The 16,073-nt window shown below is 23.5% G+C and overlaps 2 protein-coding genes and 1 pseudogene across 2 annotated transcripts; 2 read left to right on the forward strand and 1 right to left on the reverse strand.

Annotated features, from left to right (window-relative positions):
• Positions 1 to 561: 561 nt before the first annotated feature.
• On the forward strand, positions 562 to 1,175 carry LOC126977192 (cytochrome c oxidase subunit 3-like; the record flags this gene model as incomplete). The annotated part of the gene is given in 2 exon segments (XM_050825909.1): positions 562 to 664; positions 667 to 1,175. Coding segments are annotated over 2 exon segments (597 nt in total), but the record flags the coding sequence as incomplete, so codon positions are not given.
• Positions 1,176 to 2,315: 1,140 nt separating this feature from the next.
• On the reverse strand, positions 2,316 to 3,673 carry LOC126977208 (NADH-ubiquinone oxidoreductase chain 5-like). Its single transcript, XM_050825923.1, is given in 1 exon segment — positions 2,316 to 3,673. A coding segment is annotated over 1 exon segment (1,263 nt). The 5' UTR covers positions 3,648 to 3,673; the 3' UTR covers positions 2,316 to 2,384.
• Positions 3,674 to 4,488: 815 nt separating this feature from the next.
• Positions 4,489 to 9,860, forward strand: LOC126977193 (NADH-ubiquinone oxidoreductase chain 5-like; annotated as a pseudogene).
• The last annotated feature ends 6,213 nt before the right edge of the window (positions 9,861 to 16,073 follow it).

The raw sequence follows: 16,073 nt of genomic DNA on the forward strand, positions 1-16,073 counted from the left end.
TTTATCCATAACCTTATCTATTTCTCTTTCTCTATGAATTTCATTCATATTATTTGGATGAATTAATAATTCTCAACATATATTTATTCATATAATTCCCCAAGGAACTCCAACTATATTAATACCATTTATAGTATTAATTGAAACTATTAGAAATATTATTCGACCAGGAACATTAGCTATTCGATTAACAGCTAATATAATTGCTGGTCATTTATTAATTACTTTACTAAGTAATACAAGTAATATTTTAAATTCTTATTTATTATTTTTATTAATTTTAATTCAAATTATTCTTTTAACTTTAGAAAGAGCAGTAGCAGTAATTCAATCTTATGTAATTTCTATTTTAAGAACATTATATTCTAGAGAAACTAATTAATGTCAAATAATTTACATAATCATCCTTACCATTTAGTTGATTATAGTCCTTGACCTTTAACAGGAGCTATCGGAACTATAACTTTAGTCACAGGACTAGTAAAATGATTTCATAATTTTAATTTTAATTTAATTTTACTAGGATATTTTATTATTATCTTAACTATATTTCAATGATGACGTGACATTTCACGAGAAGGAACATTTCAAGGCAAACATACTATTTTAGTATCCAAAGGTTTACGATGAGGTATAATTTTATTTATTATTTCTGAAATTTTTTTTTCATTTCTTTTTTTTGAGCATTTTTCCATAGTAGTTTATCTCCTAATGTAGAAATTGGAATTTCATGACCCCCTACAAGAATTATCCCATTTAATCCATTTCAAATTCCTTTATTAAACACTATTATTCTAATTACTTCAGGATTAACAGTAACCTGAGCTCACCATGCTATTATAAATAATAATTTTAATCAAACAACTCAAGGATTATTTTTTACTATTATTTTAGGTATTTATTTTTCTTTACTTCAAGCTTATGAATATTTTGAAGCCCCTTTCTCTATCTCAGATAGAATTTATGGATCAACATTTTTTATAGCAACAGGATTCCATGGACTTCATGTTATTATTGGAACTATTTTTCTTTCTATTTGCTTAATTCGACATTTAAATTTTCATTTTTCTAGAAATCATCATTTTGGGTTCGAAGCAGCAGCATGATATTGACACTTTGTTGATGTTATTTGATTATTCTTATATATTACTATTTATTGATGAGGAAATTAATTATTTATATAATATAAATAGTATATTTGATTTCCAATAAAAAGTTTAATAAATTTAATATAAATAATACTTATTATTCTTTTAATTTCAATGATTTTCTTTATTATTTCTAATATTCTTATAATAATTTCAATAATAATTTCTAAAAAATCAATTATAGATCGAGAAAAATGTTCTCCATTTGAATGTGGATTTGATCCTAAATCTCTCCCTCGAATTCCATTTTCATTACATTTTTTTTTAATTACAGTTATTTTTCTTATTTTTGATGTTGAAATTGCTTTAATTTTCCCTATTATTAAAACATTTAATTTAACTAATTTAATTATCTGATTCAAAACTTCTATATTTTTTATTATTATATTACTATTAGGTTTATATCATGAATGAAATCAAAAGATACTAAACTGAAGCTATTAATATAGGATTATAGTTTAATTAAAACATTTAATTTGCATTTAAATGATAATGAAATTTCATTTTATCTTAAAATAAGAAGCAATTTTGCATTTAATTTCGACTTAAAAGATAGAGTTATTAACTCCTTATTTGTTAATTAATTGAAACCAAAAAGAGGTATATCACTGTTAATGATAAAATTGAATTCTATTCCAATTAAAGAAATATTCCTATTAAGCTGCTAACTTAAATTCAGTGGATAATTCCCATTAATATTTCTATTTATATAGTTTAAAAAAAACTTTACATTTTCATTGTAATATTAAAAATTTTTTTCTTATAAATATCTAAAGATTTTATAATCACCTCAATATCTTCAATATTATACTCTTTTTAAGCTATTTAAATAAATTATTATAACAATTACTAAAAATAATATTCAAATAACAAATCTATATAAATAAATCTTATAATTATTTACTTGTATAAGATTAAAAATAATTGAATAATTTTTTAAAATATTATATAAACCTTGACCGCTATAAATTTCTCTTCACTCTAAATCAATATTTTTTATTAATTTAAAACCAAAAATAAATAATTAAAAACTAAACCATAAGTTAATAAATTTGGTATAAACCATATTAATCTTAAAAAATTATTTAAATTATAAAATAATTTTAATTTATTTATAGAATATAAATTCATACTTCTAATTAATCATCCTAGGAATATTCCAATTCCTCTAACATAAATTACTATTAATTTTATTCTTAGGGGTAAATAAATTATATAAGGATAATTAAATATTAATCATCTTAAACCTCTACCAGAAACTACTCTTATAATTATTAATAAAAATATTCTTTTTAATATAATATAATCTTCTTCATATAAATTATAAATACTTCTTAAATTAAACTCATTAATTATTAAATATATAATTAAACGTATTCTATAAAATATTGTTAAACCAGTAGAAAAATAATATAAATAAAAAATTATTAAATTTAAATTTCTTATTCTAACCATTTCTAAAATTAAATCTTTTGAATAAAATCCAGCTAAAAATGGATATCCGCATAAAGATAAACTTGAAACATTCATACACAATGACGTATAAGGAATGTAAAATGAAATATCCCCTATTATTCGAATATCTTGATTATCACTTATTATATGAATAATTATTCCTGCACATATAAATAATAAAGCTTTAAATATAGCATGAGTTAATAAATGAAAAAAAGCTAATTCTTTAAATCCTATTAATAAAATTCTCATTATTAAACCTAATTGTCTTAAAGTTGATAAAGCAATAATTTTTTTTAAATCAAATTCATAATTAGCTGAAATCCCAGCTATAAATATAGTTAAACTAGAAATTAATAAAATGAAATTTGTAAATTCTAATGTTATTAATAATCTATTAAATCGAATTAATAAATAAACCCCTGCAGTAACTAAAGTTGAAGAATGAACTAAAGCTGAAACAGGAGTAGGAGCTGCTATAGCAGCAGGTAATCAAGCTCTAAAAGGAATTTGTGCTCTTTTTGTTATTGCCCCCAAAATAATTATTACACTAATAATCTTTATAGAAAAATCATTATTTATTAATTCTAAATAAAAAATATAATTTCATCTCCCATAATTTAATATTCAAGCAATTACTATTAATAATATAACATCCCCAACCCGATTAGATAGAACTGTTAATATTCCAGCATTATAAGACTTAATATTTTGATAATAAATTACTAAACAATAGGAAACTAAACCTAATCCATCTCACCCAAGAAAAATTCTAATAATATTAGGACTGATAATTAATAAATATATTGATAAAATAAATAATAAAACTAAAATTAAAAATCGTATTAAATTTAATTCAGACTTTATATAACTTTTTCTATAATAAATTACAGAAGCTGAAATTAAACTAACAAATATTATAAATAATGTAGATATCCAATCTAATAAAATTGTAAAAACAATATTTATAGAATTAAAAGGAATTAATTCCCACTCTAAAAAATATGTTATATTAATTATAATTAAATAAATTGTTAATATCATATTTAATATTATAAATATTATTAAAAAAAAATCTTAAAAAATAAATATTTTTATTAAAAATAACTTAAAGTGAATATACACATTTTTGATACCACAAATCAATATATTTTTTTAAATTATTTAAATAAAATCAAACTATTAAATAATCAATTTTTATAATTAAAATATTTAAAGGTAATCAATGTAATAATAATAATAAATATTCACGAGAAGAACTTAAATAAAATCTATATAAACCTAAATTATATTCACCATGTTGAGAATAAGAATATAAATAAAGTCTATAACCAGCTCTAAGGAAAGAAATTATTATTAATATAAATATTCTTATTCAAGATCATCTAATTAAACTATTAATTAATTCAACTTCCCCTCAGAAATTTATTGAAGGAGGAGCTGCTATATTAGAAGTTATTAATAAAAATCACCATAATCTTAATGTAGGTATAAGATTTATTATTCCTTTATTAATAAATAATCTTCGTCTCATAAAACGTTCATAATTTATATTAGATAAACAAAATATTCCAGATGAACATAACCCATGACCAATTATTAATAAATAAGACCCTATAAAACCCCAATAATTTATAGTTACTATACCCCCAATTACTAATCCCATATGAGCAACTGATGAATAAGCAATTAAAGATTTTATATCAACTTGACAAAAACATTTTAATCTAATATAAACTCCACCTAATAATCTAATTACAATTCAAATAAAACCAATTTTTTTATTAATTTCTTGAAATATAATTAAAACTCGTAATAACCCATAACCCCCTAATTTTAACATAATTCCAGCTAAAATTATAGACCCTGAAATTGGAGCCTCAACATGAGCTTTAGGTAATCATAAATGAACAAAATATATAGGTATTTTAACTAAAAAAGCTATAATTATTACTAAATATAATATAATATAATCATATCTTAAAAATTTATATATATATATATATATAATTATTGTATTTATATTATTAAAAATATAAAAAATCCCTAAAAATAAAGGTAAAGAAACAAATAAAGTGTAGACTAATAAATATAAACCAGCTTGAATTCGTTCTGGTTGATACCCCCAACCTAAAATTAAAATTAAAGTAGGAATTAATCTTCTTTCAAAAAATAAATAAAATATAAATATATTTATAGAACTAAAAGTTAAATATAATAATAATAATAATGATATAATATTAAATAAAAATAATTTATAATAATAATTTCCTTTATATAAATTTTCTCTTGCTATAATTATTAAAATTCTAACTCAAATACTTAATATAATTAAACCAAAAGAAATTATATCACACCCTAATATATAACTTAAATTTGAATAAAATATTAAATTTATAGATAAATTTATGAATAAAAATATTATTAAAAATAATATTATTTGAGCCAATCAAAATATATTTTTTAAAAAACATAAAGGTATCATTAATAATAAAAATATAAAAAATTTTATCATAATAAATTATAACTTTGAAAATAATCATTTCTATGAGTTCGAATTATTGAAACTAAAATTGATAATCCTAAAGCCCCCTCACATACTGTAAATACTAAAAATACTATTAATATAAATATATTATAATTTATTATAATTATATAAATTAATATTATTAAATAAATTCTTATCTAAGTAAAACAATTAATAAATGTTTATGCTTTCTAACAAAAATTATATTTCCAACAAAAAATATTAATATAAATAAAAATTTTATCATTAGTTTTTATAGTTTATTCAAAACATTGGTCTTGTAAATCAAAAATAATATTTTATTTAAAAACTTCAAAGAAAAGATTTATACCTTATCAATAATCTCCAAAATTATTATTTTTATTAAACTATTCCTTGATATTCTAAAAATATTCATTATTTTATTAATAATTTTAATCTCAAGTATAATAATTTTTATTAAACATCCTTTATCCATAGGAATTATAATCTTAACTCAAACTTTATTATTATGTTTAATTTCAGGAATAATAATTAGTACTTATTGATTTTCTTACATTCTATTTTTAATTTTTTTAGGGGGACTTTTAGTTTTATTTATTTATATTTCAAGAATTGCATCAAATGAATTAATCAATTTTTCTTTAAATTTAAAAATATTTCTATTTATTTTAATTAATTTTTTAATTTTTAATTGATTTTTTTATAAATCTTACTACTCATCAAATTTATTTATTAATTATGAAATAAATAATTTATTAAATATATTTTTAATAATTGAAGAAAATAACTTAAATTTAACTAAATTGTATAATAATCAAACATATTTTTTAACTATTGTATTAATTATTTATATATTTATTACATTAATTGCTGTTATTAAAATTACAAATATTTTTTTTGGCCCTTTACGATCATTTAACTAATGATAAATAATTTTAAACCTTTACAAAAAACTCATCCTTTAATTAAAATTTTAAATGGAGCATTAATTGATTTACCAAGACCATCAAATATTTCCTCATTATGAAATTTTGGATCTTTATTAGGATTATGCTTAATTAGCCAAATTATTACACTTGATTGATTAATTCATTTGATGCAATTCTTGAAATATAAATAAATAAAACTAAAAGTCCCCCTAAAAAAATTAAAAATAGAATGTAAGAAAATCAATAAGTTCTAATTATTATTCCTGAAATTAAACATAATAATAAAGTTTGAGTTAAGATTATAATTCCTATGGATAAAGGATGTTTAATAAAAATTATTATACTTGAGATTAAAATTATTAATAAAATAATGAATATTTTTAGAATATCAAGGAATAGTTTAATAAAAATAATAATTTTGGAGATTATTGATAAGGTATAAATCTTTTCTTTGAAGTTTTTAAATAAAATATTATTTTTGATTTACAAGACCAATGTTTTGAATAAACTATAAAAACTAATGATAAAATTTTTATTTATATTAATATTTTTTGTTGGAAATATAATTTTTGTTAGAAAGCATAAACATTTATTAATTGTTTTACTTAGATAAGAATTTATTTAATAATATTAATTTATATAATTATAATAAATTATAATATATTTATATTAATAGTATTTTTAGTATTTACAGTATGTGAGGGGGCTTTAGGATTATCAATTTTAGTTTCAATAATTCGAACTCATAGAAATGATTATTTTCAAAGTTATAATTTATTATGATAAAATTTTTTATATTTTTATTATTAATGATACCTTTATGTTTTTTAAAAAATATATTTTGATTGGCTCAAATAATATTATTTTTAATAATATTTTTATTCATAAATTTATCTATAAATTTAATATTTTATTCAAATTTAAGTTATATATTAGGGTGTGATATAATTTCTTTTGGTTTAATTATATTAAGTATATGAGTTAGAATTTTAATAATTATAGCAAGAGAAAATTTATATAAAGGAAATTATTATTATAAATTATTTTTATTTAATATTATATTATTATTATTATTATTATATTTAACTTTTAGTTCTATAAATATATTTATATTTTATTTATTTTTTGAAAGAAGATTAATTCCTACTTTAATTTTAATTTTAGGTTGGGGGTATCAACCAGAACGAATTCAAGCTGGTTTATATTTATTAGTCTACACTTTATTTGTTTCTTTACCTTTATTTTTAGGGATTTTTTATATTTTTAATAATATAAATACAATAATTATATATATATATATATATATATATATATATATATATATATATATAAATTTTTAAGATATGATTATATTATATTATATTTAGTAATAATTATAGCTTTTTTAGTTAAAATACCTATATATTTTGTTCATTTATGATTACCTAAAGCTCATGTTGAGGCTCCAATTTCAGGGTCTATAATTTTAGCTGGAATTATGTTAAAATTAGGGGGTTATGGGTTATTACGAGTTTTAATTATATTTCAAGAAATTAATAAAAAAATTGGTTTTATTTGAATTGTAATTAGATTATTAGGTGGAGTTTATATTAGATTAAAATGTTTTTGTCAAGTTGATATAAAATCTTTAATTGCTTATTCATCAGTTGCTCATATGGGATTAGTAATTGGGGGTATAATAACTATAAATTATTGGGGTTTTATAGGGTCTTATTTATTAATAATTGGTCATGGGTTATGTTCATCTGGAATATTTTGTTATATAAATTTAATAGTTTAATATAAATTATGAACGTTTTATGAGACGAAGATTATTTATTAATAAAGGAATAATAAATCTTATACCTACATTAAGATTATGGTGATTTTTATTAATAACTTCTAATATAGCAGCTCCTCCTTCAATAAATTTCTGAGGGGAATTTGAATTAATTAATAGTTTAATTAGATGATCTTGAATAAGAATATTTATATTAATAATAATTTCTTTCCTTAGAGCTGGTTATAGACTTTATTTATATTCTTATTCTCAACATGGTGAATATAATTTAGGTTTATATAGATTTTATTTAAGTTCTTCTCGTGAATATTTATTATTATTATTACATTGATTACCTTTAAATATTTTAATTATAAAAATTGATTATTTAATAGTTTGATTTTATTTAAATAATTTAAAAAAATATATTGATTTGTGGTATCAAAAATGTGTATATTCACTTTAAGTTATTTTTAATAAAAATATTTATTTTTTAAGATTTTTTTTTAATAATATTTATAATATTAAATATGATATTAAGAATTTATTTAATTATAATTAATATAACATATTTTTTAGAGTGGGAATTAATTTCTTTTAATTCTATAAATATTGTTTTTACAATTTTATTAGATTGGATATCTACATTATTTATAATATTTGTTAGTTTAATTTCAGCTTCTGTAATTTATTATAGAAAAAGTTATATAAAGTCTGAATTAAATTTAATACGATTTTTAATTTTAGTTTTATTATTTATTTTATCAATATATTTATTAATTATCAGTCCTAATATTATTAGAATTTTTCTTGGGTGAGATGGATTAGGTTTAGTTTCCTATTGTTTAGTAATTTATTATCAAAATATTAAGTCTTATAATGCGGGAATATTAACAGTTCTATCTAATCGGGTTGGGGATGTTATATTATTAATAGTAATTGCTTGAATATTAAATTATGGGAGATGAAATTATATTTTTTATTTAGAATTAATAAATAATGATTTTTCTATAAAGATTATTAGTGTAATAATTATTTTGGGGGCAATAACAAAAAGAGCACAAATTCCTTTTAGAGCTTGATTACCTGCTGCTATAGCAGCTCCTACTCCTGTTTCAGCTTTAGTTCATTCTTCAACTTTAGTTACTGCAGGGGTTTATTTATTAATTCGATTTAATAGATTATTAATAACATTAGAATTTACAAATTTCATTTTATTAATTTCTAGTTTAACTATATTTATAGCTGGGATTTCAGCTAATTATGAATTTGATTTAAAAAAAATTATTGCTTTATCAACTTTAAGACAATTAGGTTTAATAATGAGAATTTTATTAATAGGATTTAAAGAATTAGCTTTTTTTCATTTATTAACTCATGCTATATTTAAAGCTTTATTATTTATATGTGCAGGAATAATTATTCATATAATAAGTGATAATCAAGATATTCGAATAATAGGGGATATTTCATTTTACATTCCTTATACGTCATTGTGTATGAATGTTTCAAGTTTATCTTTATGCGGATATCCATTTTTAGCTGGATTTTATTCAAAAGATTTAATTTTAGAAATGGTTAGAATAAGAAATTTAAATTTAATAATTTTTTATTTATATTATTTTTCTACTGGTTTAACAATATTTTATAGAATACGTTTAATTATATATTTAATAATTAATGAGTTTAATTTAAGAAGTATTTATAATTTATATGAAGAAGATTATATTATATTAAAAAGAATATTTTTATTAATAATTATAAGAGTAGTTTCTGGTAGAGGTTTAAGATGATTAATATTTAATTATCCTTATATAATTTATTTACCCCTAAGAATAAAATTAATAGTAATTTATGTTAGAGGAATTGGAATATTCCTAGGATGATTAATTAGAAGTATGAATTTATATTCTATAAATAAATTAAAATTATTTTATAATTTAAATAATTTTTTAAGATTAATATGGTTTATACCAAATTTATTAACTTATGGTTTAGTTTTTAATTATTTAAATTTTGGTTTTAAATTAATAAAAAATATTGATTTAGGGTGAAGAGAATTAGCGAAACTATGCTATCTCTTCAGCGCACTTGAGGATTTGTTGAGATTTCGGTAAGTTCTAATGAATTAACTATAGCATATTTCAAACGTAACTATTTAATAGAATTCAATGCAATTGAATTCCGCAAGAACTACAGCTGACGTTTACTGTGTACAAACACTTTCCAGAGATATTAGAAAAACCTAAAAAATGAAAATTATTGTCACTATTTAAATCAAATAATTTTATTCAAAATAGGATATGATATTGACATAAATATGATTTATTGAAAGTCAAAATCTATCACCCAATCGAAAAAGTATGCCTCAGTGAATAAGCCTATAAGCCCTAAGCCTCAGTGAAGAAGAACGGACGCAAGAAACTCAGAATTTGAATTTCGCAGCACATTTGGTTTGTATCGCTCAACAAAAGACTTACAGTTGTGTCTGTTCCTGGTGTTAATATTATGATTATCACACTTTCTATCTAATTTATTATCTAAATAAATTATTATATCATGATTCAAATACATGTTACAAATCTAGATATCAGTGATGTGAGGATTCACTTATTCAAGTTAATATACGAATGAAACTTTAAAATGCACTACAATTGATGAAAGGATAAATGGTGAAAATAATCTCAGTGGCAGACGATATTACATCGACATGACGACGTAAGCTATGTTGCTATATTAATAAAATGTCAAAACGCTCCACAACTAAAAGATTGAATTAATATTTTGTAAATCGTTGGACAATGTCTTAAGTTTTGTATTTTACTAAAATATCGACACCTTTCCTGTAAAAAACGATTCCGTAGGGCTTTATATACCTGCAGACTAATATTACAACCTAAATACTGTTCATTTATTTCTTATTTACTAAGGGTTTTTGATAAAAAGAATATCGTAAATAAAAAAAAAAATAAGAACCTGCGCACAAATGTTTTATTTATATTCACAATAGTGTGTGAAACAAATGTTTTTGCATTTATATATTTCTGACATGTTAAATCTTACCTAAATAAATATAAAAAATATTATTTTTCAACATTTAATGAAATATAAAAAGAAAAACTTCAATAAATAAGGATAAACGATTGCAGCTACAATATTTACGTACTTTTATGTAACTTGCAGTATTAATTTTAATAAGTACTTTCGCTTAACCTACTGAGTTGAATGTTAATCCATTCAAATGAAAAAGCTGAAATGAAAAATGAAAAAGCTATTGTGATGTCTTAAAACAACAAAATAAATAAATTGGAAGGAAAAAATAGCTCATTCAAAAAACATAACTTGTTCATGACATCACCCGAATTCTTCCTTTCTATTGTAATGAAGTCAACAGCAGTTGGTTGAAGTGACAAGTTCAAATGAACAACAAGTTAGAACAGAGCCGTAGGATCTCATTTCAAATGAAGTTACTACTTATGTATTCATCCCCGTACACTAACAGGGTAACTTTTCTTATACAAGTTTGTCTTACCTTATGTTTTATTATTGTGACACGAGTATATATTTGTTTTATAAGCCATTGCATAAAATTATGTTAATATGTTACGAAGTTAGAATTCAAATAAGGGTTACATTTATATATACAGGATATCCCAAAGTTATGGGACATGAAGGGAAAGTACCTTAAATATCGAAGATAGGCTATTTTCTTGAAAGAAGACTTTAAGTTATTTTTAAAAGTTAGTAATTCTGCATTTAAAGATGTTCTAAAAATTACTTGCCTCGTTTGGGAATCGAACCGACTTAAATGTAAAATAAACACCCCTACTCTTATGATGCCAATCTAAAGAATGGCCAAAAACTAATAACTCTTCTTAAGTAACATAGTATTTTAAAAGAAAGTAGTCAATTAAGTGGGTTTTTTATCTTTTGTAAATAAATTAATTAAATGCTCCAAATGTGATCTCTCTTGTCTTACGCAGATCGCCAATCTTTTAATGAGTCCGCTGCCTGTTGATTTTCTTATCATTTTATGGTGAATACTCGATATGATATGGCACAATTCTGTTTGTAACTCGCCCACGTTCTCGTACCGCTTTTTGTATAGCATATCTTTCACATATCCCCAAAAGAAGACATCTAATGGTGTTAGGTCCGGGGATCTGGCCGGCCATCTAATCGGTCCATTCGTACCAATCCAAGTAAGAAAACATTACAGTAGGGGTGTTTTTTTTTACATTTAAGCCGGTTCGATTCCCAGACGAGGCAAGTAATTTTTAGAACATCTTTGATTGCAGAATTACTAACTTTTAAAAATAACATAAAGTCATCTTTCAGTAAAATAGCCTATCTTCGATATTTAAGGTACTTTCCCTTCATGTCCCATAAGTTTGGGACATCCTGTATATATAAATTTATTGCCATTTTTATGAACACACACTAAATTTTTGTATATACTCGTATATTGGTTAGAAACAGTCACAATTATAAAATCTTTAAATTTAGATCTAAGCGACTCTCTTGCCATAAATTTCCCAAACAGCTTTCTACTGCAAAAATAGATTCAATATTAACATTATTTAGCATTATCCCATAATAATATACCATATGATATAATGCTGCCAAAGTTACTAAAATAAACTAATCTTGCAGTTTCAATGTCTGTTAAGGAACGAATCTTTTTTACTGTGTATGCAGCAGCACTAAGTCTACTCGACAAGTTTTCTATATGATGCCCCATTAGAGTTTGGCACTTAACGTTATTCCGAGAAAAACAGCGGTATCAACTTTGTATAATTTCTCGTTTTTAAAGCTATATATCTTCTGACATTTGTTTAAAATTAGGTGAAGTAAATTTAAAGCACTTCGTTTTATTACGATCAAGTAATAAGTTTTTAGCTTCAAACCATTAATGTACAAATCGATACTTATCCTTTGCGATGTAAAGGAGATCATTTATATGAATGAGGAATAGAAAAGGTCTTAAATTCGAGCCCTGTGGAACCCCCATTTTAACAATTGATCCACGTTTAGTAGTCTACAATTTAAATAAGAATGGTGAAGTTTTCTGACTAATGTTTCGTGTTCAACAATAACAATCTAAGACATAACAAATTTATCTGATATGCCTCTACAATCATTATTTTCGTCTAATTTTCAGTAGATTTAAAAGCATTTATACCATCAGAGCCAGAAACAATCCAATTTAAAGATCTTATCAAATTTAAGAATATTATCTTTCAATAGTGAAAGAGCGAATTCTTGTGATGAGTTCAATTATTAGATTATCATACAGAAAAGTAATCAAAGCGAGTAATTATATAATTGTAATTCATTTTAAGAAGTGTAATAATAAATAATTCATTACTTAAATGTATACAAAGGGAGAGAGAATTAAGCTTGCGTACATCGCGAGATTTCCCCGCCGCGTCTCGTATACAAGCAGTTTTGGGTTAATTTCACGTTAGCTTTAAGCACTAATGCTGCTTTTACGATGCAGGAATATTTATAGCTTCCTTGTATAATGATCTAGGTATTACTTTAAGTGTCTAAAGAATATTTACACTGCAATAAAGCAGCTTGTTAGTTACTTTCTTGAGCATTAATGTTTCTATAAATGTTATGAGTATGAATTAATGTGGTTATTTAAATAGATGGAACATTCTTATAACAAGACTATAATTGTTGAAGCTTGTCTATTACTCATTCATTTTACAGATGACTTCAGTAGTCTACTTGGCTGTTAGAATTCCTTAAAGACCCATTTCCAAGGATATAAAACAAAGCATGTTTAGTTTTGTACCCCTGTTAATCACCGTGTATTAAAACTCTATATTTCATATTCACAATAATTGCTCATTTAAAAGTATATATAAATCTTTTATCATAGCAGTTTAAAGCCTTGTTGTATAGGTTTGTATTGGCTTTATGTAAGCGACTAAATTCTATGTATCAAGAGTACCCCGTCACGTCATATATAAATAAAGACTATTTGATTTCATTTGAAAAATATTTGACTTTGACTTTATCGGCTATACAAGAAAATACGGAGTTCATGATAATTTCATTACAGTGCATTTAAATATACGTTATTCAAATACAATATGTTTATTATATTGGTATATATAACATGAACTTTGACATTATATAATCTAAAATAAAATCAAATAATAGAGAACACAAATTAAAGCGATTTTTTTGCAACTTCATAAACAAAACGGTTCTACATTACAGTACCTATAGTTACTGAAATCCTAATGTCTATTATGAAAATATTTAATGAACCTTGATGCTGAAACGGAATCAATGTTTGATAAAAATATTATAAAAGCTCTTGTGTGAGTTTCAATAGTTCTGTTCAGTACTAGAAGAGTTCAGGCCATTGTTAATGGAATTATAAATTGAAGACATCCTTAAGGTTGTGCAACTTCAATTACTTAGGATTATTTTTCATTGTTTATTTATTGTAATGATAGTTGGCTTGTAATAAAAAATTATACATTATTTTTAATATATTATATACAAATTAAATATTATAGTTATTTTCTACGTGGAACGGATAAAACGGTTCAACGTAAATACTATAATATCTATTTTATGGCAACAACGGACGGGGCGAGCAGGACGTTCAGTTGCCTACTACAATACAGTGCCACTCAGGATTCTAGAAAAACTCAAAAATCCAAAGCGGCACCTCAATTGCGCTCGTCACCTTGAGACATAAGAATATGTTAAGACGGCTAGCTAATATAGCCGGCATCCTGTGCAATGAAGCCGTCCACTGGTAAATAATACCAACATTACTCGTTATCTTTAAAAGTAAATTAAGTACAATAATGTCAGTATGATCAGCGGCGAGGCGCATTGCGTTGTGGCATCCCGCCAATTCTTAGAGCGGCTCTTCACAATATGTTATTTGCATCCGAAAATTCTATATATTGAGCTTTTGTCTTACCATTTGTTTTGCTGAGCCTTCATCTCCTGTTATTTGCAGCTTTAATTTATTAAAACGTAGTGAGAAAGTCTTAATGTTACGATGTGTGATTAAAATTGAATTTATTTTTTACCAATTAATTTAACCAAATCTTGACTCGCCAAAATTTGGCACGAGACATGTCCTGAGAATGCCTAGTGTGGAGGTGAAACACGTGTCGAATATTGTCGGAATTAGTACTAAAGAAAACTCTAAACATTTGGATAATTATGGATTTCCGCAAAGTAACGCCTATTTCAATATATTTTCAATTAATTTAAGCCCACACTCTCACTCACTGATAACATTATTTAACTCATACTTTATGAAAATTACAAGCATTAAGCTCCTATGAAGTCATAGGCGTATTCATGCCCAGCATATGCAGGGGAATGCATAGATATTATAATTTTTACTGACGTACGGACGGTCCCAATCGGTTGAGTAGCCCACAGATCATCTAGACATGGAACACCAGATGTTATTGAGTTGTTGATAGCGATGGCAGGTCTCAGTCAAGGCTCCTCTTGGTACTTCCACCCGTAGAAGATCAAAAGCATCCAAGATATAATGTGTCCATTAAATCAGCAACCGATATCAAATAACAGAATCACTGAACATGGGTTGAGGCGTTAGACAAAAACAATAATCAACCGGCTGGTAATCTCCCAACAAGCTTAACAAATAGATGAACATTGGAATTGAAAATAAAGTAATGTAATGAATACACGTAAAAAGGTAAGTGTGAATATAGCAAAAGCCTTTGATATTGTAAAACACAAGGGAATTAGCTCGAATCATTAATCTTATGGACTTTCTCAGCAGGCCCTAGTCAATCTTTCATTCGGGAAATTCATTGGATCGTTATTAATTAATGAAATTTTTCCTTAGGAGTGTGTATTTACAAACACACACTTTACGATCTGATTGAAGATGCACTGAATAGGGGCCTCTCAAGTGTATCAGGAATAGAATTTGTATGAAAGCCAAGTAAGTGTGTTAGGACCGTGGTAAGTTGAAAATAGTAGGCTCTGGCTGCTAATCTGCGCTGACGCTGCGGTCAGCGTCAGGGGTGAATAGCGTTCATAAATGAGGAAGATGATTACTTGTGTTTGTAGTGTAATGGTTATTCGACAATCCAATTAGTACCAACATTCAGTTATGATAATATTAATAGAATAATTTGTAACCTGTTAATATTATATTGTTTTAGTTATTATATTTAGTTATTATAATTAGTATATTTTTACTAATTGTAATATTATATAAACACAAGCAAAATTTTAGTGATGTCACTTTA

Source organism: Leptidea sinapis, chromosome 44, assembly GCF_905404315.1.
Source record: "Leptidea sinapis chromosome 44, ilLepSina1.1, whole genome shotgun sequence".
NCBI lineage: Eukaryota > Metazoa > Arthropoda > Insecta > Lepidoptera > Pieridae > Leptidea > Leptidea sinapis.